Source organism: Diadema antillarum, unplaced genomic scaffold (assembly GCF_040938485.1).
Source record: "Diadema antillarum isolate AM-2024a unplaced genomic scaffold, OU_Dant_1.0 scf00000075, whole genome shotgun sequence".
In the NCBI taxonomy this organism is placed as follows: Eukaryota; Metazoa; Echinodermata; class Echinoidea; order Diadematoida; family Diadematidae; genus Diadema; species Diadema antillarum.
Window position 1 is genome coordinate 3,232,806 of NW_027270964.1, and position 27,871 is coordinate 3,260,676.

The following is a 27,871-nucleotide window of genomic DNA, read 5'->3' on the forward strand; positions in this document are numbered from 1 at the left end:
CATTATCATTATCATTATAATGTTGTTGTTGTTGTTGTTCCCGTAATATGGAGCAGCATCTTGTCTACATTGTCACAGAATGATGATTTTCCATGCAGCCGCAAAATGACAAAACCGGTCAATATTTTGGAAAAGAAACATCATGAATTTTGAACCGGTATGGCTGTATGTAGTACATTAATCAGTCCTGCTGGAACAACTGCATCATCAATTCTACTTTGTTCAACAAAGAAAAATTTATGAAAAACACGGGCCTTCAGTGATCAAAGAACACAAAATTTGCAATATCAATACCCATAAGACAACAATTTCACATTTATTACATCAATGCTTTACATAAAGTTGAGGCAAAATATAAATAAGGAGGTAAATTGTATTGTATTGTTTTATCATTACCTTAAGAACGCAGAGACCCAAACTTCGCTTGTTTTTAAAGCAACACAATGTATTAGCTTGCCAAATGTAAATATTCATGGAATTCATCAGTCATATTCAAACGAAAGGATGAACTTGCGTAGACCTGGTGACCACAATGGTCTGTCATTATAGGACCCCGTTTACAGTGCGGGGCTGGGCCGCGGCTTGACCGCGGCCGAGCGTTCATTTCAGTGTAAACGCGCAAAAGGCCAAATGCGGGACCCAAATTTGCCGCGCATTTGGCCACGTTCTGGAGGTGGTCTCGGCCGCGGCCGAGCCGCGGCCGAGCCCGGCCTTTTCTCCGTGTCAACGCAAACTGGACCAAATGCGCAGCAGATTTTAGTCTGGCTTCCAGACCCTCTGCCCGTACCATATCGCTATTCAGGATATTAACCCCCTCAACGTCGAAAACTAGTATAGTTTAAGGTGGTTTTGTCCTGCAAAGGATTTTTCCTTCGGCAATACTTATGTACCTAAGGGGGGGGGGGGGGGGGGGGGGGGGGGTCACCGTGCATCCCCCCAGGACTCCTCGAAACTTACATTTTCAGGATCCTCATGACATACTAAAACATAATCAAGATGTTAACAGGAACGAAAAGTGGCTGTTCTAGGTGAAATTTAATGTATTCTATTATTTTTCATAATTATGTATTTCTTTGTTTTTCAACTTTTTCAACTTTTGTTTTTTCTTTGTTTTTCTATTGGAAATTGTCACTGACCACTTTTCTACCATAATTAGCACAAAACTAATCAATGAAAGTGATTAATTGGAAAAATCAAGTTTTCATGACTTTCATGACAGAGCACTGTTTTCCATAGGAAATGTACACAAAAGCACATAAACAACCGTTTTCTATTACATGTATTGCCAAATACCACTTTAACTGTTGTCATGTGGATTTGTTGGCAAGCAGCATTTTACAAAGATTAGTTGAATAATGATTACATCACAGATGCTTATCTCAGTGAATTTAAAAACCCAACATGCGCTCTGCCTACAAGGTAATGACGTTGTTCTGCTCAAAATGCAAAAATTGCAACCTATGTTAGTTAACAGGGTTGATGTCTTACCCCTATTAGCTAGCAAAGGGCAAGAAATACTTTCTGAGAAAAGGAAAATGTGCTTATTCTTTTGTTCATAAACGGCTGCAGTGGTCAAATTCAATACGCACGAGAAACTCGGACAACCATTTTTCTGAGATGTCGAGAATCACTCTTCAATCGTTGGTCAGTTATTATCAGAAGTCTGAAATACATATTCATATTTTCTCTTTCTGTTTCTTTGGTGTTTATTGTTCATAATCATATCCAGGATACAATACCTTGGCAACGAGTAGTGCAATGAAGGGAACCATTTCATTTGACCGATGAAGTCTTGACATAAGACGCTACTATACAACCCCTGCCACACGGCATTTTACTCCGACGAAGCAAAACAGACAAAATGACAAGTGTAAATCAACACTGAATTTCACCAAAAGTGTGATATGTTTGGTCTCGCAAACATGGTTGAAATCATTTTGTTCATTACGACTTGCAGGCACATTCGGTTTGATCAACAAAGTTCACTGTGCTGAGTGTAATGGTTTTGTCACTGAACTACATAGAGACAAAGACAAAATATTGCTTTCATGTGAAAAGTCATTTGGAGCGAATCAATGATCATGGACCAGTAGTTCCGTAATGATGTTAAACACACACAACAAAGTCACACACATACACACACACACACACCCATACGCACACACAAAGCCCCTGACCCATAGTATTTTTTCCATTTTGTATTTTTTCTTCTGAATGATTGAGGCACGTTATGGGTTGCCCTACATTGCTCAGAAGGCCACTCAGAGCGAGAATTCATCTTCACTACAGTACTACAGTGGTCTGTTGGGATCACAATTATTGCGAATACATTTTAGTAGTACCATGGACCTACTACACATGGACATTCATCGCTCGTTAATTAATTCGTGCACCTGTTTCTGTCAAAAGCGGCACAAAAACATTTTGAACATGCTTTCCTGCTTTGATCCAGTGTTGTCCACCGACAGCCAGCCTGGATAAAAACAAGACGGCGCTTTGAGAAATCTAAAAACTACGTGCGCAGAAGATAATAACTCTCTTAAATCAAGAAATATGCATGTGCAGTTGTAGTGCATATTGCGAAATCATCGCTAAAGCAATTTCATTTGCGAAATGTAAGTACTTTACATGAAAAAGCAAGTAATTAAGCAGGTTGACTGTGATTTGTAATCTATTTTTCCCCATTTGTCGCACATTGTTTCAGAATAAAAATGGGCAGTGACAGTAGACGACATGCTTGTCTTGCCATTCAGGGATGTGACATGCATGGCCGCAAGTGGCCGCTTCAGTAATTACAAATTTTGCGACGCAAAATTTGTCCTTGTTTCAGGTTTGCTGCTCCCCATCATTGGTGTTTATTCAAAGGCAGTTGAGTCTGAAAAGGCACCTCAGCCAAATAGGACCGAAATGAGGAAAACCGGGTTCTTTTGTCAGTGATGATGCACGATTACACAATCGTCATTGTCCAAACGTCTGAATGTACTCATTAAAATGCACATAATCAGGTACGGTGGCGGTGGTGAACACTGGATCAAAGAAAGACCTCCGTTCATGGTCCATATGTGTAGTAGGTCCATGGTAGTACGCAGCGCAGCATGATGGAGTTGGTATACAGGGTGTCTCGAAAAAAAATATACATTTTTGAAATAGCTGCCAAATAAGAAATATAATGATTCTGGGGGAAAAGGTTTATATGTATGGATAGCTTATGGACGACACTATATGACACCAAAAAGTCTAAAAATAATTCAGGCTTGAATGAGTACTGCTCACTACAAAGGGTACGAAAATTAGGCTGCGAAGGAATTAGCATTTGAAGTTTGCGACATGTGAGTCCGTTGGAGCTTATACAAAGCTGAAGTTGATATGATAAACTCATGATCAAATGCGATCAGATTGGGTTTCCTGAGTGAATTTTGTGGTTATTAAACCAAACTTTAATGCATGAGTAAACCCCAGTTGCATTTATTTTATTGTAGCATTGCAAATTTCTCTGGTAGACTCAATGATGTGTTCATATGAGTCAGGATGAGGTGATGGTTCATGTTGCAATTTTCATGTTACAAACTCTTATTTTTTACATCTGTGACTTGAATGAAAACCTTCGCCTTACATTGCAGTTGTTCTCAGAAAATTGACTACTTATTTAGGTTACCCATTGACCTATAAAGAATAAATAGCTGACATCATCGACATTTTTTTTTTTGACAATCCATTTGAATATTCAATGTAACATAATCTCTACCTGGCCAAGTAAATCAATGAGAACGATGTTCAATGTGGGGTGGAGGTTTTTATTCAAAGACACTGATGTTAAAAAATCTAACAGTGTGTAACAGTGTGTCACTTGATCATGATACATTGTACATTACGAATAAATTAAGAGCTGTAAGTTGTTACTCAGCCCTAATTCATCTTGGAGTGTTGGACTGACAACCAAAGATGGAGAGGCCTTAGTTCACACCACAGCAGCGTTCTTTTATGGTAGCAGAATGTATTTTGGTGTCATATGAAAGATGAAACCATATTGTAACTATCCTTACAAATAAATCTTTTCCCACAGATTGCAATTGATCATGAATTTAATAACTTCAGTTTTGTAAGCTCCAACGGACTCTCCTCTCGCAAAATTGGAAGGCTAATCCCTGCGCAGCCGAATTTTCATACCCTTTACAAAAGTGAGCAGTGCTCATCTAAGCATGAAATATTTTCAGACTTTTTGGTGTCATATGAAAGTTGAGTCCATGAGCTATCCATACATTTAAACTTTCCGTCAGAAGTGTATATTTTTTTTTTCGGCGGGCATTTCGGAAGTGTATAGTTTTTTTTAGACACACGGTAGTAAAACTAGGCCTCCTGGACAGCAGTTCTGTTCTTTTTCAAAGTCACGACAATGTTGAAAACACATCAGCCAAGTCGACCAGCGACTGATGAAGTTCGTTCGCGTCTAGTTGATAGTTCATGAGTTTCTTGAGAAGCAAGTCTATCCTTCCCTTGATTCTGTCCGGCGGGTTGGCGAAGAGAGGCTCCAAAATTTCTATAGTGGCAAGGAGTACATTGGCTTTGGCGTTGATCCCCATGCAGGTAGAGTTCAGGCATTCGATTCCTGTAAGAAAAGGTTCGAAGCAAGGCAAACGTCAGGGGTAAAAATGTCTGTATATAGTCCGCAGAAAGTGGAATGAATAGTCACAACGTTTATTTGAAATTTGACAACTCTCACCGCACACGCACGAAACTGAAAAAAAAGAATACTACATTTCAAAAAAAAAAAAGAATAACATATTGAAGAAATTATCAATGTCTCACCTGATTAATTTGGTGTATATTCTGCTCGTTGATATCGATTTGATTTTCATGAGATTGCAAGACAAAAATTAATATAACCCATGCAGAACTGTTCGTAAAGCGAAACATATACAACTTGATTCTGAAACGGTGAGGAACGTGTTTCATCTAAAGTGCGAGTTACCAATACTTCAAAGTGTATTTTATCGTACCATTGCACTAGGCAAATGTTTCACACATTCTTAAAGGGGATGGCTAGTAACTGATCAGTGGAAATCAGTGGGAATGCAGGGGGATAATTGTTCCAATCCTTGTGGGATTCATTTAAGAGTACATTATATATCTATCGTTGTGTGAAAATTATTTGCTTCAGAATGGTCTCGTATTCAGGTAATGTGCAGTTTAATGTTTCCAGGTTAGCATGCCTGTACAGTGACGGGGCATTAAACTGCACATTACTTGAATATGAGACCGTTCTGAAGCAAATAATTTTCACACAACAATAGACGTATAATGTACTCTTAAATGAATCCCACAAAAATTGGAACAATCATCCCCCAGCATTCCCACTGATTTCCACTGATCAGTTACTAGCCATCCCCTTTAATTTAGCTAATTTGGCAACCATAAGAGCAAGGACGAAAACTTGGCCGGCTATTATACCCTCCACTGATTTCTGAGAGATCAGTGGTCGCCTCACCATTCAAGTGCAGTCTCCTTCGCACCCGAATCTCAGACGTATACCTCCACAGCAAACAAAATGTATACCCTACTAGCAAACAGAAAATGCTAGACGGTTTCAGTCCTTCCACGCACAATACAAGAATAGAACCAATTACCTAACTCTCTAACTAATCCAGAACAAAACTACCTTCAAAATCCGAAGCTAAAAAACATCTCATCAAGCAAAGCACGCAGTATCATACCCGCGTTCTCGCCTAGTATCCCACAATCACGTGACTTCTGACACCGCCTTTCCTCGCTGGACATGTCATCGAGATCGCCCAACTTGATCCTGCCGTCGACCATGATGAACTGGCTCAGTTTGAGGTCTCCGATCTCCAGTGAACCAAGCGGCGAGTTCTCCAGGAATACGAGCAACTCCGCGATGTCGCTCCCGACCTTGACGTAGGGGAGAGAAGAAAAAAAAATATATCGATGACACGCCTTGAAGTGTAGGCTTTGAGGAGACATCTACAATAAAAATTTTCCCTCTCCATTGCTAGCTGCAATCGTTCCTATATGGATTTCATCACAGTCAGTGGCGGATCCAGAGGGGGTGGACCGGGCGTGCGCCCCTTCTTTATTTTTTATCAAAAACAAAAGACATAAAAAGAAAAAATGGAGGTGCATGCGCCCCCTCCCCATTCAATTTTGTCAAGGTGCCTCCCCTTTATAGAATTCTGGATCTGCCCCAGATGAGATATTTCGTATAACAAATCAAGTCGCCCTATTCTGACCAAGATTGAAGCAAAATTCTTTGTTATTGTAATGTCCCATTACACCTGAAATCACATTAAAAAGTATAAGAATCATTACAGAATTAACATGTGTGCGTATTAAAGTGGGCTTATACTATCTTTGTAATGGAAACCATCATTGTGTTTATGTTCGCAGTCAGCTCTTCAAGATACGCGCTTGTTGAGTCGTCAGGGTTATTTATGATACATACCCATTCCCCGCGAGACCCCTTCCCATGATGCAAAGGAAATGACGGTCACTTCCGAACCACGCAAGCTTTTGAAGTTCAAAGTCGGCACATGAAAGCGCAGCGTCACGTTTTATACGGACCAGAGGGAGTTTTAGCCAGAGGTCACATCAAGACATGTACTGGCAGTCACAATCTTAACATGAATTACTCCCTCTGATAGGACGTTTTACTAGGTTATTGTGATCCTATAGGAGATGGGTATTTTCAACGTGTGCTTGGATATTATTTAGTTACATGTACTTATTTAAAGTGTTTTCCAAATGACCGATTTTTGTTCTTTGGTTTATTTTTGTGTGTTTTTTTTCTGTGTTTTTGTTTTTGTTTTTGCTTTTGTTTTTGTTTTTGTTTTTGTTTTTGAGAGAGAGAGAGAATTACAAAACGTCAGCCCACTACACAGCTCTGGTCAATTTCTTACGCCTAGCATGTTCAAGAGATGGAGTCGTTACAGTTTTATTCCCTTTGAACCCATTTCAATGCCACCACTCAAAAACATTCAAAGTACAGTATATAATATATGTACCAAGCTGGATCTGCCCCACAGAAAGGCAGACAGTTATTGACTGACAAGTCACTCTCCAAAGGAAGATATTTCTTTATCGTGCATGGTAGTGACTTTTTGCTACCCCTATCTATAAATGATGAGCGGTACAAAATCAGATAATGGTAGGCTAAAGCAAGGGGCTACGCGAAATAATTGTGCAAAGATTGATAAAATAAAAATGAATGTTACTCGACCTGACATGTCCGAACAGCAACTGAACATATCCATCTATCAGGAACTGTACTTGAAGATGAATATAATTACAACATCAGATTCAATGGCGGAAATTAATGTGGGGAAAGAGATGAAATCGGCTTTCCATTGAGGTACAAAATTTCAAACACTTCCACAGCACATAGATCTAATTTACACTTTGCACATATACTTCTGAACGGGTTTTTACTGTTGATTTCAATACGTTTTATACAGGGAGAATCTAATTCCATGTAAACAAACAAACCATACCCGACATGGTGTTATACTTCAAAAAGAGTTTATACGTGCTTATAATGTAGAAACATGGAAGTATTAAAAGGTGGTATCAAAGGCACGAGTGCACGAGTGAAATCGTTTTGTTAATCTTTATAAAAATTAACTAACAGGTTGGAATACCCTGAGTGGATTAATAGGGGGATTCACACGCGACCAAAAAAAAAAAAAAAAAAAAAAAAAAAACGAAAACAAAAGGAAGAAGAGAAAAAAAGAAAATAAGCGCGATCAGCAGGGCGATCAACCCAAGAAATCTTGCTCTTATTTCTGAATTAGAGCGCTCGGTAACCCGCTGTTTTGTACGTGTGAATATATAATATAATATGATACCTATCAAGATGCTGGACTTGACGTAATGATGTGCGCATTGCAGTGGCGTATCTAGGGGGGGGGGGGGCAAGGGGGGCACGTGCCCCGGGCGCCACTCCTTGGGGGCGCAAAAAACGAAGGAAAAAAAAGAAAAAAAACGAAGAAGAAGAAGGAGAAAGAACAGAAGAAGAAGAAAAAAAAATCACCCGGAAAAGGGGGGGGGGCAGAAAAACAAATCAAACAAGATAAAAACAAAATATGATGATGACGCGGACAAAATGACAATGTTTATTGTGTTCACACAAGAATTCCATGTTCTGTCAGCTGAAATACAAAAATTTTCGGCTCGCTCGCTGCGTTCGCTCGCCAAAATCTATATAAATAAAGAAGGTAAGAACAAAACGTGATGATGACGCGGACAAAATGACAATGTCTATTGTGTTCACACATGTCATTTTATATTTAGCAGGCAAAATGTTACACGGAGCAGCGGCTGCAATTTCATTCGTGTCTGAAGCGATCGCCGATTGGATCAAGAGAGGACGCCAACGGTTTCGAACATGGGAGGGGGGGGGGCGCAAAAAAAACCCAAATCAAAAAAGATAAGAACAAAACGTAATGATGACGCGGAAATATACAAATTTCGGCTCACTCGCTCGTACTAATTTAGAGTACTAGTTTTAGTCCTCAGTCCTCAGTCTGTTGGTATAAATCGTTATCTATAAGGTCGTCACTGTATCTTGATTAGAATTGTAAGATTTAATAAGCAAAAACTGACAAGAATTCCATGTTTTGTAAGCTGAAATACAAAAAATTTTCGGCTCGCTCGCTGCACTCGCTCGCCAAAATTTATCCCAAAAAAAGAAAAAGAAAAAAGAGATAAGAACAAAACGTGATGATGACGTGGAAATATACAAATTTCGGCTAAATCGGGCGTACTAATTTAGAGTACTTTTTAAATTCCTCATGAATGCAGTTTGTTGGTATAAATCGTTATCTATAAGGCCGTCACTATATCTTGATTGGAATTGTAAGATTTGATTAGCAAAAAATGACAAGAATTCATTGTTTTCTAAGCTGAAATAACAAAATTTTCGGCTTGCTCGCTGCGCTCGCTCGCCAAAATTTATCAAAATTCATTACATTTAAATCACCCTCAAAAGAACCCTTTTAAGTGCTTGAAAAAGCATATCATGTGGACTTTGTTTAAAGTCCCTACCGGGATGGGGTTGGGGTTGAACACTTTTTCAAAAAATTAGGGGCGCAATTTTCGCGCTTGCCCCGGGCGCCGTTTTCCCTAGATACGCCACTGAGCGTTTGTCCCAAATCTCTTTGGTTTGTCCTCAAGAACGCGCCGCGCGTACAGCGAGTGCTCTTTTCACGATCTGCGACGTACAATGTATAATACAGCATGTAATAATGTAACTTTGCAACATATTTGTTTATAAAACAACGATACTCGTTCAATATGTTCAAGTGGTTTCTTCCTAGTGAATTCGTTCTTGCTGTTATACGCTTCCGATCAAATTGCCTAGATTTAGCAAGTTATCTCGTGGTCGGAGATTTTGGGCCCGACTCCACGAGAGACTTGCGGTGTCTTTAACCCTAAAAAGACTGGGGGGGGGGGGGGATGGGGCCTAAAAGGCCCCCTCCCCCTCGACATTTCGCGCGATTACTCTGCAACACGCAATGCTCTCGCTGCGATGCTGTATGACTTTTTTCTTTCGAGTTTACCGCACATTTTGACACCACATTTGTGATGCCCGAGGGGACGGTTCTGAAGTTACATAACTTTTTGTATGCACGTGAGTCCGAAAATGGCTCAAAAATGTGATTTTGTGTACAAAGTCAATGCAAATTGAGTTTTTTCACATGGTTCATATAAATATGCTTATTTTTACTCTCAATGGCTATAATTAATTTGTTTTAGGAGTATTATGCTTCGAAAAGTGTCTGCCACAAATTTTGTTAAAAAACAACAAAAACAAAAGGTTGAAAAAACAAAGAAATACATAAGAAATTCATAAAACAATAAAATAAATAAGAAATTAATTTGATACCGAATTTTTTTTCAAGTACATTTGCTAAGAATGCCACAAAGAATAACTAGATACAAAATGAGCACTTTTGGAGCTTTATTTACTGATTTAGATCAAAGAGTCTGATTCCATGCATAAATTAGCATAATTAATCAAACTAAAATAAAAGAAGACTATTTTGAAAAATTTAGATATACGATCTTGTAGATAACATCGCACACTACCATTGTGCAAATTTCCGCGGCGATCGCGCGATCCACGACCGAGATCTTAAGGGGGGGGGGGGGGGGGGGGGGGGGGGCCTTAGCCCCCCCCCCCCCCCCCCCCCCTCCCCCCAGTCTTTCGGGCTACCAAAATAGCCCAGTCTTTTTAGGGTTAAGGAAACTGTGTTGAGTCACCATGGGTGAGATATTTTGTTTCTTCGATTTTATTTCAAGTCACTACACTGAGCTCGTACAACGAGTGTCCAAATTTGTGCAATCATTATATTCTTGTTATTTCTATCTTTCACTTCCGAGTTCTATTTCGGGTGTCTGTGTATTCGTTTTTCTTCTTTCCTTCTAACTTGTGTTCTTTCTTTTTTCAAAAAATGTAAAGAAATACATAGATAGCAAGCATGTTCTCTTTCGTGTTAGAGGAATTATAACACGATTTCTTTCCTCTCTTTGTTATTCAAAGTTCCGATGAAAGAAAGAATGAAAAGCACGAAGCTGTGTTGAGTCTCCAGGATATGAAATTGAATTGAATTGAATTGAATTGAATTGAATTGAATTGAATTGAATTGAATTGAATTGAATTGAATTGAATTGAATTGAATTGAAAAAGCACGAAGCTGTGTTGAGTCTCCAGGATATGAAATTGGTGAGTATAGGCATATAGTGCAGGCTTTGATTTATATTTTTCAGTGATTAATCAACAATTCCTTTCCCTCCCTCCGTCTTGCAGGTTTATGCACAGTCTTCATTCTTTATACAGTACATGTATTCACAACAACAAAAAAAAATATTCGAAAGTACTGACATTCAACAGCTTTCTTTTGCTTCAGTAAATGAAAAGACAACTGAGAAACCTGACGTTTGACGATGAGCCTTTGGAGTAATGTCCATCTCGATGACGTCATCGCCCATCAAAACCTGCTCGACGGGATAATCACTCGGCGCGTTAATCATCATGAGAGATAGAACGTGAGAATTTCTACAATTCAAGTTCTTTAGTGACCCAAGACGGACAACTTCAAGAGTAAACTAAGCACAGCCTACATAGCGAGTGGGAACTCTACAGCTCTTGAACCTCTTTGCATACCATACGGTAACTGCATAATGTCATACATGTTCTGATCCTATTCTACGGAAAATACAAGTAGCTCTACATGGAATGGAACAAAGTTCAAAGTCCACCGATCCGAGTCATGGTTTGCTATAAAATATAAGCAAACCCTTGTTTGGTCTACTTCAGCGTGTCTTGAACCAACCTGTAGTCTTTCAGCCCAGGTGAATTGCTTCAGTCGGTACTCGCTGAGCTTCTTCCCAACCTCGACCACAGAAACGATGCCCTGGTCGCGTACAGACCCCGTCACAGCGTCGCCTCGAACGCAGAATCCAAGGAGCTGTGAAAATGAAAGACGCAACTGATTACAAAAAAAAAAAATGTCATCCTTGCCGTCTTAATGCTTGCTACACGTGTAATTATACTTAATAAACTTTTATGACCTGTTGAATTGTGAAGTTCTTGATTTACTTGAGGTAGAAGCATTTAACGTTCTGGTGTTGTTTTTATGAAATACATTAATGTATATTAATACAGAAATTATATTTGTTATATCATGGTACAAGGCCGCAAATCAAGATGACCCTTAAATACGGAAAATTAAGGTCTCTGTGAGGTCAATCTGATCGGGAATCGACAGCATAGCTGTTCTCTGGAGAATACACATAAATCATAACATAATGCTCTATACCAGTCCGGCATGACTATGCCATGTTGTCTACGAGCTGACATTTCACGAGCGCGTAAACACAGGAAAATACTCATTTTCTTTTTATACCTGATTTCATAAACCACTTATTTCGCTGAAACTTCATAATGCATAGCATACATCAATGCAACAATTCCAAGTTCAATTAAGTGAAACTTGGCTTAGAATAGTTTTCTGCACATTGCTAAGTAACCTAAATAACATTTAGAGAAACAGGACGTCTCGTTCCGGCAAAGCTGCCCTTATAAAGTATAGTGGGCCTACTCGATTTCAGTACGGGAGGCATCCGCACCTGAATGTTTGATATTCACTTCAGGTTCAGAACTCGTATTTGAATTGTCAGTCAGCTCGCGTATCACAGCTTCTTCAGAGTTTTGTGGCTACACTATCTCACAGTGACATGACACTCGATATATCTACTTTGCCTGCTCGCATGTCATCACTCTCGGATTGTGATGCACGGAAGGCTCTCCGGGTTTGTTAAGGCACAGAAGGTTACAGGTCAGATCTTCTCTAATTCTGATTGGGATAAAACTTAGTATTACAGACAGCTATTGTAGCCTGTGCTGAAGAGCGGCAAGTTGTTCAATCACACTAGCTCTGTCCTTTATTTAAGGCCCTGAAAGCGATTTTATGTACACAAGAAATACAACCAGAAGATGACCACACATATCAAGCACGCACTAAAACCTTGCCGCAAAATCAATATGAAAATTTGGAAAAGTGGGAAACTTTTTATAAACCCCTTTTCTTTAGCTGCTACTTAGTAGTTGCCCAAACGTGGCACACAGTAACAACACAGTAATTTGTATGACTTGCTCACAACAGCGAAAGAAAACCGATCAAAACAGCATGATCAAAATAGCATTTGTTACATCAGTATTTTTAACAAAATAATAGGAAAGCTTGTGGTTGAGAGGGACTTTTGAAAAGAGGACATCACCACAGGGGAGGGGCACTGCTGTAGGTACCCTACTGCTGTAGGTACCCTACGGTACAAATATAGTGGACTGACTGTATTATTTTACAGATGAGAAGAGACCACACTGTAATCTCTCAAATACTTCACACTATTAACCCTTGAACAAATTTACCGAACGACATGCTTTGGTGTGGTTTGATTTTAAGACTTTGACACCTTGTTTCACTCAACCGACAACAAAGGTTTCAGAACAATTGCCAGGGGTATGATTTAACAAAAAAAAAGTGTCTCCAGACACCGATTGCCATTTCACGCTTCGATTATGTCATTCCTCGTGCTCTAACACAATATGGAGCCTTTCAGGCGTAAGTTTCGTCAACATTAAGTGTTTTTCGTGTCCGTGTACAGAGAGATTACTGTTTGCATAATGCCTTCAACATTGACATTGCGCGACAGTGAGTCGGAGAACTCGTGTTGGCAAACGGCTGTGTTCCAGATTGAGGGAATTCACGGTGGTGTAGTTCACATGTTTCGGCTTGATTCGGCGTGGTGAATTGGCGGATAGCCAAATAAAGAACACCTGTGAATACTTTAGAATGAATTGACTTTTAAAACGTAACGAAAAGAGAAAAAATAATGACTGATTCCTTCCACATTTTTTTTTTATACATCCGACTGCATGGTAAAACCGAACAATTGCGTTCATGGGGCCTACAATGTAATCTTGGTAAACTCGCTTTATTTTGGGTTCTGAGCGTTCTCTGACTTTCGCGCCTTTCTTTATCATTTTTTTTTTTTGAAACTGTGGAATCACAATATTACGTATCAACTTATAGTCTTAACGGATCTGGGAATCCATTTTCCCACTCTCTAAATGTAAAGTGGTGGAGTAACAAGCCCACTTTACTGTAGAGATTGTAATGACGGAAGGCTGGAATATGAGTAGCTTTCATGCCAAGACATGTCATATAAGTTTATGGAGCAACTTGCCCATTTTACTGTACATAGTGTTTGTGGAACCAGAAAGCTGGAATCTATTCATTACCAAGATACAATAGCTGCTTGGTACATAGTGTATTATATAGTGCCACCACGCAACCTAAAGGTTGAATGAGTTTATGAAACAAAAGAGGTACTGCCACCCTACTTGAATAGTGGATTTAGTGGCAATGACTGGACAGTGGCAATGACTGGACAGTGACTTAGAGATAGAAAACCACATAAAAGTGGCTGGTATTGTTCTACGTTACTTTGAAGTTTGCCACTTTGTGATGCCGTACAAAGAACCAGAGTAGAGCATACATGTAAAATGCTTTGTATTAAGTCTCTTTCTCTCCCTCCCCCTCTCTCTCTCTCCCATCTCTCCCTCTGCCTCTTTGTCTCTCTCTCTCTCTGTCTCTCTCTCTCTCTCTCTCCCTTACCATTCATGGTCAGTTTTTGTATAAAGTTTTTGTATAAAGTTTCTTTGAGAAGGGTTAGTCAGGAAAGCTTGGGTACGATACCAGAGATAAGTATTATGGGATAGTAGGAACAGGAAAGTATATATGATAGTAGGGCCTATATATTGGAAAAAAGACTTCGAATCAGTCTCTCTCCCCAGGGAGGTGGATTCCCACCTCCCTGCTCTCCTCTCCCCAAGCCCTGTGAAGTGGAAGGACGTGTTCAAATTTCTCAGAGACCAAGCTGTTATATACTTGAATGCTTTAGTGGAGAAACTCAACCTTTTGCATCTATACACCGAATTCCGTCTTGACATAACTAAGTCATGTCTACTGTACATCAGTTCAAAGTTGATAAGATGTTTCGAATGATATTTTATGGACGCTTTGCTGTACATTCGAAACGGTCTGTTATAATTATGTTGGTCGATCTAAGGAGGAGTCAAATGACCACTTAGTGTTTTGGGGACCAGACATGCAGCTTTTAGAATGTGCAGCAATCCCGAAGTAACTTTCATTTGGACGAGGACCCCCCCCCCCCCAACTGTATAGATGTTTCGAATGATATTTCTGGACGCTTTACTGGACATTCGAAATGGTCTGTTATCATGTTGGTCGACCTAAGGAAGAGTCAAATGACTACTTAGTGTTTTGAGGACCAGACATGCAGCTTTCAGAATGTGCAGCAATCCCGAAGTAACTTTCATTTGGACTTGAACCCCCCCCCCCAACTGTATGTGTGAGTCAACTCAACGCAGAGATGTCTTCAAGTCATCATTCGCGGCTCCTCGTCACTTCATGAACTGAGCGCTCCGACGAGATTCGCCATCAGTTAGCATGTTAAGTTCGACCGCGAGAACTGTATTTGTGAGCATTTTGCGCGAAAATTGAATGGTAGTGCATGACCCAATCCCCTTTATTGAATTCAGAGTGGACTTATATGTGAGTACATTCTTATCTCTGTCATTTGTATATGTATAATAACTCTTTTTATTTTTCATGGTTCAAAGAGATCAAACTGATTGCTCTGATGCGTGACCTTGAATAAATCTCAACACCAACAAGGTGATTAATGTAATCCAATGTGTACCACATTGTCTTTGTCACTGCTTTGACGCCCACATATTTGGTTTGTTTAATGCTTCTGTGTGATATATCCATTTGGATGAAATTATGTATTCGGGGTGAGAATAAGCCATCCTGACAAGTGACTTTATTCTACAGTACACATACTCTAACACCCCCCTTACATAAAGATAGCGTCTTTTTTAAGCTTTTTTTGTTTATAACATGCCATGAAGCTTTAAATTCATTCGTTCCATCCCCCAGTGACTAGACCATACAGTGAATTTGAATGGGCCTAACTTAAAATACCGTTTTGTAAACCTTATCATTCCCCCATCAAAATCTTAATTTTTAGAGAGATAGAGGGAGAAAGATACAGACGCATTACGTCCGTACTTACGTGAAGATCACATTCTGGTGTAATACACATTATGGTGAGAAAGAAAGAGAGAGAGGGGGAGGGGGGCATAGGAAGGAGAGGCGAGATGTAGTGTCGATTTGTTTGTTTGTTTGTTTGTTTGTTTGTTTGTTTTGTTGTTGTTGTTGTTGTTGTTTTTCAGGGTGTTCAGGAGTCACTGCCTCCCTGTCGAGATTTTTTTCTCAGTTATGCGATTGTAAGTTACCCCATCCTACCAAGAGGGGGCACCAGGAAAACCCCAGCGCAGCAGGGAGGACAATTAAACCATTTCGGCCCCAGGGAATTTTGATTCCTAGAGCCTCAGTGGTAGCAAAGGAAGAATGTTTATTCTTGAGGGTTGTACAAGGGTCAAAGGCACGGTGTGACCTCAGCAGGTCTCTCAGCTCCACTCCCCAGAAATCGGGGTCAAGTTAGACATAAAGCTGGCGCTGGGGAGAATACAACGTTATCGATACTTGAACACGTTTCAACGTATACCATGTTCAGTGTATAAACGTACACAGAACAGAAATATTATAAGCACGAATAATGCTAGACAAATAGACTACTCAGTATCGTTGAAAGAGATACACCTGTTCAAATTTGCTCAGTCAGATGACTACTCATTTACATGTACCTAGACAAAGGAATGAGGCAGTTCTTATTGAGCAGAATTGACTACAAATCTTTTATTTCAGTATTGTTTTCTATTTCATCATACATCCTATCGAATGTGGTTACGCCCAGGCGCGCCGGAAGCAGTTTTGGATTGGGGGGGGGGGGGGGGGGGGGGCAAACATTGGAGGGGGCTCAAGATTAGACCATGCATATGTTACACAATATACACATACACACACACACACACACACACACACATTTATTATATATATATATATATATATGTAAAGTAGCGTACGGTGGGTCGAAACATGGGGGGGAACCATAAAGTAATTTCGACGGTCTGTATGCTTGTGCGTGTGTGCGTGAGCAATAATGGGACTACAATACATTACGGAATGTGATACATTCAACAACGCAGTCATTGAGGAACATTGTAAGTTTTCCTTACATGGATTATGGAATGACGGTACGTGTGAAACGATCGACAAATTATATACTGTCAGCAACATAAGGTGAATGGCATAACAATAAAATGCGAGCGAGCGAAGCGAGCGAGCTTGAAAATTTTGATATTCTACAGTTCCGAAACTGGAGTTTTAATTATTGTAGCTACATATTTCGCTTTGAAATAAATGTATTTGCATCGGGCGCAACTGCTGGCAATTATTGGCAGCAACATTAGGAGAATGGCAGCAACATTAGGAGAATGGCAAAACGATTCAATGCGAGCGATCAAAGCGAGCGAGCTTGAGAATTTTGACATTTTACAGTCCCAAAACTCCCGTTTGTAGCTATATCTTTCGCTTTGGAAATTAAGGGGGGGGGCATCTGACGCAACTGCTGGCAAACATTAGGAGAGTGGCATAACGATTCAATGCGAGCGAGCGAAGCGAGCGAGCTTGAAAATTTTGACATTTTACAGTCCCAAAACTCCCGTTTGTAGCTATATTTATCTTTCGCTTTGGAAATTAAGGGGTGGGGGCATCGGGCGCAATTGTTCTACTGGCAATTACTGTCAGCAACATTAGGAGAATGGCATAACGATTCAATGCGAGCGAGCGAAGCGAGCGAGCTTGAAAATTTTGACATTCTAGAGTCCAACAACTGCCGTCGTAGGTATGTTTTTCGCTTTAGAAATTAAGGGGGAGGCGTACCGGGCTCAACTGCTGGATGCGAGCGAGCGAAGCGAGCGAGCTTGAAAATTTTGACATTTTACAGTCCAAAAGCTGCCGTTTGTAGCCACATTTTTTTCCTTTTATTCATATATATACATATTTATTTTATTTTCTTTGTTTATTCATTTATTTTTATTATCATTATTATTATTATATTTTTTTTTGGGGGGGGGGGGCAAAAATGCGTTTTGCCCCCCCCCCCCACTTTTTGGATAGGGGGGGGGGGGGGCGGCGCCCCCCCCCCCCCCCCCCCCCCACTTCCGGCGCCTATGGTTACGCCATTAGATGATTTGCATACATGTATTGTATTACAAATCTTGATATTACATTAAAAATGTCGTCATTGTTGTATTTGAATACTTTCTTATTCATTGCTTTATTGACAATGTTGATTCATCAGGTTTGTTTCGAATATCGATCGTTATTATGTGCTAGGGAGTGACACATTAGGGCTCACATGCCTCTCGGTGTAGTAGAGAATTTTATGTGCGCCTATCACATGAGCCACTCCTTAACATCTAAATTCTATGTATAACATGTTACAACCGATTGTATGGTCAAATATATGAATAAATAACAATACTGACAAAGAAAAGAAATAATCATAATCCTAATAATAATCATAATAATCATAATAATAACAATAGTAAAGTTCGTGATTTCTAATATTGACAGTGGATGATGAACACGTGTGAATATACCCTGTTTGCTGTGATATGGCTCAAGTAGGCCTACATGTATATGGCATAATATAACGATGTTGTGCTATGCGGTGGGGTATCGACTGATATTCTACCTTTTAAGATACACAGGTGGGGGTTTACCTGACTCTAGCAGCATCCTGGACACATAGACATTATTCTTCACATCGCAATATAAAAACAAAACATGTTGTGTGACACTGAACGACCATGTAATACAAACATATATTCGAGTTCCGCTGACCAGTCATTACCTTCAGGATTCGTTCGTTGCTAAGCTGCAGACTGTAAGCTATTTCCTTCATCAGTTTGTAGTTGGCGTACTCGTAACATTCCTCCTTCTGCCTGTAAGCCCGCTTGTTAAAGCAGAGTTGCACGTCTTTCACCGACGGTGTCACCATTTTAATGGCCACGCCTCGACCCCGGAAGGTTCCGCCAAACACCTCCTTCGTCGTGCCCTTACCGATGGGAGCTACTTGCTGCATGCGGCTGATGTCCCTGCAAGTCAAAAATTTCCCCGATGTGTTCGCTTGGATGAATTCGGGGTTGAATCCCATGTCCGGATGCTTCTCGAGTAGGTCGAGATGGAGGCCGAGCACGGCACTGCAATGGTTTACCATCAGTACGAACACGAAGATGTACATTGCCGTTAACCAGCGAGCTCGGGTCACTGTCTTTCGAGGCGTCCGAAAGAAAATCCTTTTGAAGTTCAGCATCACTGCACGTGTATGCAAACTCAGTAGGCCTGTATCAATGCAACACGGACTCTTTATGAGTATCCCTACAGTGTGTATGTAAGGTTCAAATCCTGGTTATTAATATCACTCGTGCTACAGTCTGTAAGTGCACGTCGATATTACAACGTGTACTTACAAAACTTCAAATCTGCAGGTGCAATGTGCAACACACAAATCCGAGAGAACTGGGTCACTATACAGAGAAGATTGACAGGTCCAAAGCGCACGACCGCCTTCACAGCTTTGATAGCATGACAGACGACACAGTAGGCTGAAATGACCGCACAGCGTCGTCCCCTCGATGTGCGAGTATAGTGAGAGATAGGTAGGCCTTGTACGCGGCGATGAAAGACACCCTCTTGGGACCTCAAATTTTCATGAAGACGATAATCTCCAGAGAGCCATGATCATAGATCTGAAGAGGTTGGAAATATCACCAGAAAAAAGAAGAGAAATAAATTACTGAAAACAATTCTTTTGCAGTTTTCAACGCAAGCACTACTGTCCTTAGTACTTGACAAATTGAATAGGCGCTCTTTGATTATTTCTGCAAATAACCTTATCATGTCAAACTGCTTTTAATGCTAATAATATACCACACAATCTTATCTACCGCGTACAACAAGGATTCCCATGCAGCGCGCCATACATGTATGACTGGTGATTATAGTTATACAACGTAATTATACACATACAACACCATTGAGGACGAAACCACACATCGCAGAGTCCTGAAACGTGTTCTAGGGAAGAAGTATACGCAGATCTTATCGATACATTTTACACATCACAGGAAGATTTAGCGAAAGCTAATGAAGATTAAATTGCTACATAACCAACATATTTATTTGCTAAATCTCAATATTGACAGAATTACCATTCTTCGTTTTATACGACCTGTGCTCAGACACCTCTAAAGAGGGAGGGGGAGCTAGGGGGTTAATCGCTTGAACTGTTAAGGGAGTGCAAAATAAAGCTTTTCATGCGAAGGAGCCAAAAGATTTACTTTGGTATCCAACCCCAAACGCATCGTTATAACCTCGCCCATTCACTGGTCCCATTCGCAGTTAATGATGTTTGAACAATAGCTGTTTCCGCGCCGTCTGTACACAACCTTCTGCTAATGGTTTTGTGTTTTGGTTTCTTCTGTGGCATGACCTCCCGTTAGAACTCTTGATCTGAACCGATCCTTTCATGTAAGGACGATAATGCCTTTGTTCATTTCGAGAGTCTCCCTCTTGGCTTGGGGAGGTAATTGGTGAGGTTAATTCACTGTCTGTGCCTCTGATGTCACTCAAACAAAGTCTTATTCTTCGAGCAAGCATTCCTCATCTTCACAAAGAAAAAAAATAGGGACGGTATGACGGCGACACTAAAATTTCACCATGATACATCGTAATATCCAATAATCCCATGGGAACGAAAGATTTGACTTGTAATATCCTTTAAAAAATCATCAACAACAACAACAACAACTACAACAAATCATTTGAGAAAACAAAATCAATAATAAAATGCCAGAATTCAACGAAAATCCGCCTGGTAGACGGTATAATTCACAATTAAAGGCCTAACATTGACCATTCAATCTCGGGCGACGGAAAATGACTAAATCGAGGCGAGAGAGACATGGATATTTGGTGAAAGCGTTTATTTCCGGTGACAAAGCGGGACGTAATTTGATTTAGAATCTAACGATGGTCCATTCACACCTGTACAGTGTTTTGACAGCATTGAAGGGGTGTGCATAGGGGACACAGTGAAAGAACATTATCAGGGACAGGGAAGGATATTCCCGGTAGATGTTACCCGCACCCCTCAACCCCTCCCTCTCCAAAAACAAACAAACAAAACAAACAAACAAACAAACAAACAAGCAAGCAAACACACACACACACACACACACAAAAGACACAATTAACGAGGTACCTATCAAAAATATGTGACTGCAAATCTTGTGTTTGGTTTGTGTGTGTGTGTGTGTGTGTGTATGTGTGTAATAATTATCTTTTTTTCTGTGTGTGGGAATATCATGTCCGACTTCTGAAACATGAACTTGCGGATTGAATTTTGTGGCAAAATATATTCTATGCAATCTCACATACCCCTGAATTTTCCTGGATTACGTTTATTTTTTTTTTCAAGTTAAGAATACAATAAGTGAAGATGGTACATGACGACAGTTTAACTGGTATGCACTAAAGATACAGCAACAATTCATGAATGTATAAATGTCATAGCAGGCAATGACTCACCAACAGTCGTAGCACATGCAATAATTCCAGAACACAAAAATGACATAAAATAAAAAAGACAAAACAGAGTTTATCAAGGGATGGGCAGGAGGAGGAGAGGTCGGGACTTGAATATCCACTCCATCATGAAGCAATCTCCAAGTAATAACGGATAGGCACTATTTTTACATAGTTGATGCTATGTAGGCCTACAATGCATCATGCACTCCATTGTGTTCCTATAAGTTGATATCACAGACGACGCTTTTGTCAGCTAACTGGCGTTTTTTCCACGAAAGTTCTCCATACATGTAGGCCTAAATCTTTTCTTTTCTTTTTTTTTTTTTGGGGGGGGGGGGGAGGGTGCCGCTAAACCTGAAGGAAATCTCCTGTTTAACGCATTGATAATTTCGGATCTCATAAAAGAGGTTCATGTCAGATCATACGCTCCTTATAATGTCATTCAAGTGTCTATCACCGACAATCGTAATTGATGTATGGGTCAAACACGAGTCGCCAAGCTTTATACGGGAGGGAGTTAAACGGGGCCAGTGCGGTGAGTAATACACAGCACATCATGACTGCGGTTACGGACACCGATTCGTCATTCACTCTGTGTAGCCGTCGTGTCAGGATTTACACATGCGTGACGTCATAATGCGTGTTATAATACATACTGTACAGCTCCTGTAATTTAGGGCAAGATAAGCTTTAAACTTTGCTTTCCAGAAAAGGCTGTTACTAGGAGCTCATTCGTATTGCAGTACAATCCTGTGCAATGCCGAGTAGTCTTATTCTTAAATGTTATGATTGATAAATAAAATCACTCGCTGTCAATTCCATGACACTTAGTAGGCCTATTCATTTACTCTTCTTGTTTTCATGGCTGAAATCTGGATTTGACAACTCGCAACTAAATTGAATAGCACAAGAATACGGACAGTCTACCCCCATCCCACTTTCCGCCTTCATTAACGGCATGATCAGCTCTGACAATTCACATTTGTATGGATTTATACAAGTTTTCCTGTATAAAAGAGTGTAAATCTATCGACTGATCATCATTAATGAATCATCTAATCTACCTTTCTCCGCGTGATTTCGTCTACCGACTGGCTGACTGGTTCTTCACGAAAATTATCTAATTATGCAGATATTATAATTTGCCAACAATCAACACACTATAGAGTCTCAACGACATATCTCTATCCAAAGAATATTGATTAATCCGTGATTTAGACTGCAAATTCATGATTTAAGTAGACATGGCGTATAAGTGAGATCTGTACTCAGAACAGACCTATAGACGGATAGTCGGTGAACAATTGTGTGGAAACGTGACTGCCTAAATTTGCAAGAAATATGACTAAAAAGCGCACACGCTTTCATTTTCACGATGGACCTGGTACTTTTCGTTTTGACGGGAGACTAAAACCAAAACCGTCTCTGTCATTTCTTACAGTGGTGTGGAAAATTGCTGGAAAGTTAAGTAGGACAAACTAACCACCGCCCACCGACGAAAATTCCAAAAGAAGGAAAACTAAATCTGGCAGGGCGAGGCTTTATACGGAGTGTCATGGAGACACGCGAGTCACCATCAATGGATCTACTTCCACAGTACTGAAAGCTGACCTTGTTTGACTCTGTTGTGACCTGCTCCATATCTCAGTAAAGTGCGATGATCACTCTCATGGCAACAGCACAGAGTGTCAAGGGATGGTATAGTAAAGTATTGGTTGAGGTGAGGATCCAGCTTCTAACTTTTTGTGAGATACTTAGTAACGACTTTATAAGTGTACATTCTAAGAGGAATTCAGAATTTACTTGATGAGAATCCGTTTTGAAATGGCTGAATCCAAAAACAAAGTAAAACAAAGCGACCATCTCAGCAATTTCAACACTACAGTATGTATATGTTTCTTATCAAATTAACTACGAATTTCTCTTAGAATTATTGTGCTGTTTGATATTTCATAAGAGGGTTCACATTATCTTCAACAAATATCACCATAAGAAGTTGGAAACCTGAAGCCTCAATCCAATCGAAACTGCACCATCCCTTTTAAACAAAGCTGAATGAGTATACGGACGGATATTCATGAATTTCATGATAACTATACAGCGAGAGAAAGAGGACAGAACATATTATTTCTCAAAAGTAGTCGTAATAGAAGCATAGCAGCAGTGTAAAATATGAGGACGATGAAGATCGTAGAAGGGCCGGGTGGTAAGGCAGAAGAAAGGACAAACAAAAGGGGCGAGGAGCGAGAGAAGGCAGAAAATAGAGACATGGGTGGGTGAGGGAGAAGTTAAAGATAGCTGGTTGTGGGTGTCAAGATATCCGTGCCTTTAACGGAAACATTCCCGCTCACACACCCATCGACGAGGGTATCAACCTATAGGTGAGGATACTGTGGATCTAGATGGGACATAGACATACCCTAATGTTAGTAAAAACGTGAAGATCTCTTCGAAATGAACCAAAGAGATAATAACCATTACAAATACTGAGAGGTTCTAAGTATTATATTCATCTCTACGAGCTGGACCCAGTTTCGCAAAATGTGAACAACTAATCACTTTGAGCTTACACATTATGCGGTATAATAAATATCGTGATTTAGTACATTAGATTTTAAGTTGAAATAATGTAAAATTTGGATAATTATGAAGTATGAATAATCGTCCTATGGTAATGAGTTAAGGTTTACTGAGTTCTTCTAGTGGTAAACATTAATAGACCAATGTTAAAAGTAAAATAATTTGAAGGTGAACATGGAAGTTCACGATCTACGTAATGCTTATTAATATTTGTACATTTAGAGATAGCACTCTGTTCTATTTTTCGTAATTTACAGTTAGCTACAGTACTTACATACTTTTATCAACTTGTGCACATGTGTCAACACATCCTGCATGGAATTTTTTCCTTCCGACATGCCACGATGAAATATAATATCTCTCATTGACAGTTGATAAAATTAGGTCATTTATACAAAATTGCAAGTGACATGTTTGCCGGAAGGGGAATTAGGAATCAACACTAAGCGGCAGCTACAGTACCCATCAGACACTTTCTGGCTTCTTTCACCAATGAGGTGTGAGGCGAGCTTAAATACAGATTGTAGTCCCGCCTTGGTTTCATATCGTTCAGGCTTCGCTAATTTCATCCTGGTTAGGGGAAATAATGCAAAACAGAAACAAAATCACATAGTCAGTAAGAAAAAGCAACCGTGAACCATGACATCTGTTTGCTATTGTTTTGCAAGGCTTTCCCGTTTGTCACGGCAAATTTGAAGACGATATCGAGCAAGTGCAACAAGAGTCATTTGTTGTTGTTGTTGTTGTTGATGATGATGTTTCACGGAGTGCTAGTAAAAATCAAACTAATATTGCAGCAGGTTAATTCTAGCGGAGAAATCTTCCTTTCTTTCTGTCCATCTTTTCCCAAGATATATCCGTCATCATCTTGAAAAAAAAAACCCAAATATTTTATATCGTTCTCTACGACCGCCATGATCAGAATATTGAATAGGAAGTGATGGTAGAATGTACTACTTCATTGCTGCTGAAAAGTAATGAGTGTGAGAAGCAGATGGCAGTTGGAAAGTAAGGAATAAAGATTCATGATGTGTGAAGATGCCTAAAATGAAACGGGATGTCGACCTCCCGCGATTTATAGAGTTCAGTAGGTCTAAATAATTTCAGACTCGTCACTCAATGTCACTCCTTTATCGGTATTAAAAGCAAGAATGTCAGTAGTGCCCATAGTGGTACTGATATGTAGAAGTGCCTATATGTATCTTTATAAGACGGTATATTATTTTTCTTTACTTCACTTTATTCCAACAATGATGTAGGACAATTCCTGTTTATCGATCAACGCATAAACAATGTTTATACATTTTCCGAGGACGTGTCAGGCAGGAGTGATCGTAAAACTCCACTATCAAGAGATGCCCGCAGCCCCCTTCTCCTCTCGTTACCCACTCCCCTCGGAGTCCATCCTCCCACTCCCACCGCCGCCCCCCCCCCCCCCCCGTCATTACGTTATCCATCTAAATGACTCCGATCTCCTTCGTCAAAACGTTACGGTCCTTTTGCTGAGTGGTTTTTAGAAGAGAAGCGAGGTGACTGAACTGTATAGACCGAGACTCGCCACTAGAGCAGCGTGAAACAAACTCTTACAAAGCAGAGGCTTACGCGCTTATCTTTATTTGGCTCTATTCACATTGTGAGGGCCTTGTTCAAGACGAACGCCCAACCTGTCTCTGCTCGAGATGGTTTGTCTACGCAGTACCTAGGCGTCTCAGGGCTACGTCCCTGCTGGCACAGTGGTATAATTGGTGGAGATGAGGACTGGGCTTTTAACTTTTTGCAAGATACTAAAAAACCACTAATGAAATAGTACAAAGCATACTATTCTTAGAGGAATATTCGGAATGGCTGAGACATCCACACACAAAGTAAATCAAGGCGATTGTAATGAAAGGTGGGACCCACCGTTTATTAGGATTGCCTTGTTTTGGATATCTCAGCCATTTCAAAACATATTTTCATCTCAAACAATGAATTCCTCTTGGAAGTGCATGCTTGTTCATATATTATAAGAGGTTTCTCGTTATCTCAGCATGAAGTTAGGTCTCAACCAAAACTATACGATCCCTTTAAAGCCCTGGCTTCCTTTAAAGCCCTGGCTTCTTGAATTTTGCTTGAAAGTTGAAGCACGGATCACATTTTCAAATGGAGGGCGCGTGGCATAGTCCAGTCAGTGATAGAAAGATTCGTCTGTCCGGAGGACTCTTGAGGGGATCCGTGATGCCAGACGCAGTCTCCGCGGAACATTCCCCGACGGACAGATACAGACCGATCTTTCGGTCAAAGTCAGTGATAGCATATATATCATAAATAATTATATACTTCATCCACGTTGCTCGTCAATTATCATTACAGTAGTGTCATAGTTCTGGGGAGATAGTAAATTCGTGTACATTGTATGTATGTAGATAATGGTAACCGACCTTTGATCCTTGGCGGCATGGGAAACGAAGCAATGAGTAGGCCTACTCGACAAACACTTTTGAGGATAACGGCCAGCGCACAGCACCGTACACACGGGGATGTTCTCTCCAGCTCCCACCTCCCAATCCCTGTTGGACCCTGGTACACCATGCATGTGAGAAACCCGAAGAACCCAAGAACGAAAGAAGGCAATGGATGATGACACAAAATAAAAATAAGTCAGAGAAACACAGGGTTACTTACATTCACCTTTCATCATTCTCGAGCACACACCCGCGACGAAGGAATCACCCCGTATATTACGGCTCCTGAAAGCTGCTCACGAAGACATCATCCGTATCGATCAACTGGATGCGGCCTGTGTCACTGGTATAATTTGCGCATGGTCTGGAGCAAAGAGCGTAGAAACTCGTTCTACACGTTCTTTGGTCTGGAATGCATGGTCGTGGGACTCCACGGACAAGATGAACTCGCTTGGCAAACAGTGGACGTTCAAGTGGCAAAAGGGGGCGCTATAGCTGTACTCTTCGGATCCAACATTACTCTTCTGATTATGAGTTGCCAACCAAACAGTGGTCAGTAGAGACTCCTCGTGTATGGCTAGCCCAATGTACATATTCATTCTCAGATTATTTATATCTCTATATATTTGTAGCGTTTTTCTCCACCCATGTCAAGTTTAACATGTTCAGTGTTCATATATATATATATATATATATATATATATGACCCTGCACCTCAAAACAAACAAAAAGTCGCCAGACATGAATTTTTAGTTAAAGGACAAGTCCACCTTCATATACATAAGGATTGAGAAAATGAAGCAACATTAGTAGAACACATCAGTGAAAGTTTGAGGAAAATTGGACAATCCGTTCAAAAGTTACGAATATTTTAAGTATCTGCGCAGTCACTGCTGGAAGAGAAGACTACTACAGTATATGATGTCACATGCGTACAACTATAAGGAAAATAAAAAGAGAATTTCACAAAACTTTACTTTTTGAATAAAGTGCACAGTTCTACGACTTGCTACTGACGTATGTTAAGGGTTATATTATTCCCCCTGCCTTCTGAAAGAGAGAAGTCGAGAGTTCTTTTGTTATGGGAGAAAAATGGAAATATGTTGAATTTCCTTTATTCTTTCTTTATATCGTTGTACTCATGTGACATCACAAGCTACAGTAGTCTTTTCATCCAGCCGTGCCTGAGCAGAAACTTCAAAAATTCATAACTTTTTAACGGATTGTCCGATTTTGCTCAAACTCTCACTGCTGTGTTCTACTAATATTGCTGCATTCACTCAACCCACATGTCTATGAAGGTGAACTTGTCCTTTAAGACCATATTCTGAAAGAGCAGACTTTAAGCTTTAAAATGATGTATAACTCAAATCAAATGGACTCTCCTAACCTTTCTAAATATTGGAAAGAAAGCACAAACTCAGGAAAAGTGTGAACTGAGAAAAGAGGCTCTGAAGCACGGTGTCTATTCAAGCGCTTAATCTTTTCCAAACCGTGCTGGCTGTGCGATGAATGGGACAAAAAACATGAAGTAAACCACCAGAGTAACAACAATGAAGGGATTATCAGATTAAACTGAAATTAAGCATGCCTCATCAACACATTCTGTCCATAATTAATACCAACTTTAAAAGCAGTAGCACTATCCTTTCAAAAGTTATTAGAGTTGAAAGTGAAGAGTGTGGA

The 27,871-nt window shown here is 40.1% G+C and overlaps 1 protein-coding gene across 1 annotated transcript; it reads right to left on the minus strand.

The window, feature by feature from the left end:
* Nucleotides 1–1,377: 1,377 nt before the first annotated feature.
* On the minus strand, nucleotides 1,378–26,578 carry LOC139717447 (extracellular tyrosine-protein kinase PKDCC-like). The gene is made up of 5 exons (XM_071628954.1): nucleotides 26,406–26,578; nucleotides 18,424–19,321; nucleotides 11,346–11,480; nucleotides 5,712–5,907; nucleotides 1,378–4,606 (listed from the first exon to the last, which is right to left on the minus strand). The coding sequence occupies exons 2-5, from the start codon at nucleotides 18,883–18,885 to the stop codon at nucleotides 4,386–4,388; spliced, it is 1,014 nt and encodes a 337-aa protein (XP_071485055.1). The 5' UTR covers nucleotides 18,886–19,321; nucleotides 26,406–26,578; the 3' UTR covers nucleotides 1,378–4,385.
* Between the last annotated feature and the right edge of the window lie 1,293 nt (nucleotides 26,579–27,871).

What these genes read in the sequence shown, in the direction of transcription:
- LOC139717447 (XM_071628954.1), bottom strand. Translation starts at nt 18,885, where the DNA reads ATGCTGAACTTCAAAAGGATTTTCTTTCGGACGCCTCGAAAGACAGTG. An exon ending in CCTGGGCTGAAAGACTACAG is followed by an intron (nt 5,908 to 11,345) that starts GTTGGTTCAAGA and finishes CCCTACGTCAAG; the next exon opens with GTCGGGAGCGACATCGCGGA. An exon ending in GATACTAGGCGAGAACGCGG is followed by an intron (nt 4,607 to 5,711) that starts GTATGATACTGC and finishes CTTTTCTTACAG; the next exon opens with GAATCGAATGCCTGAACTCT.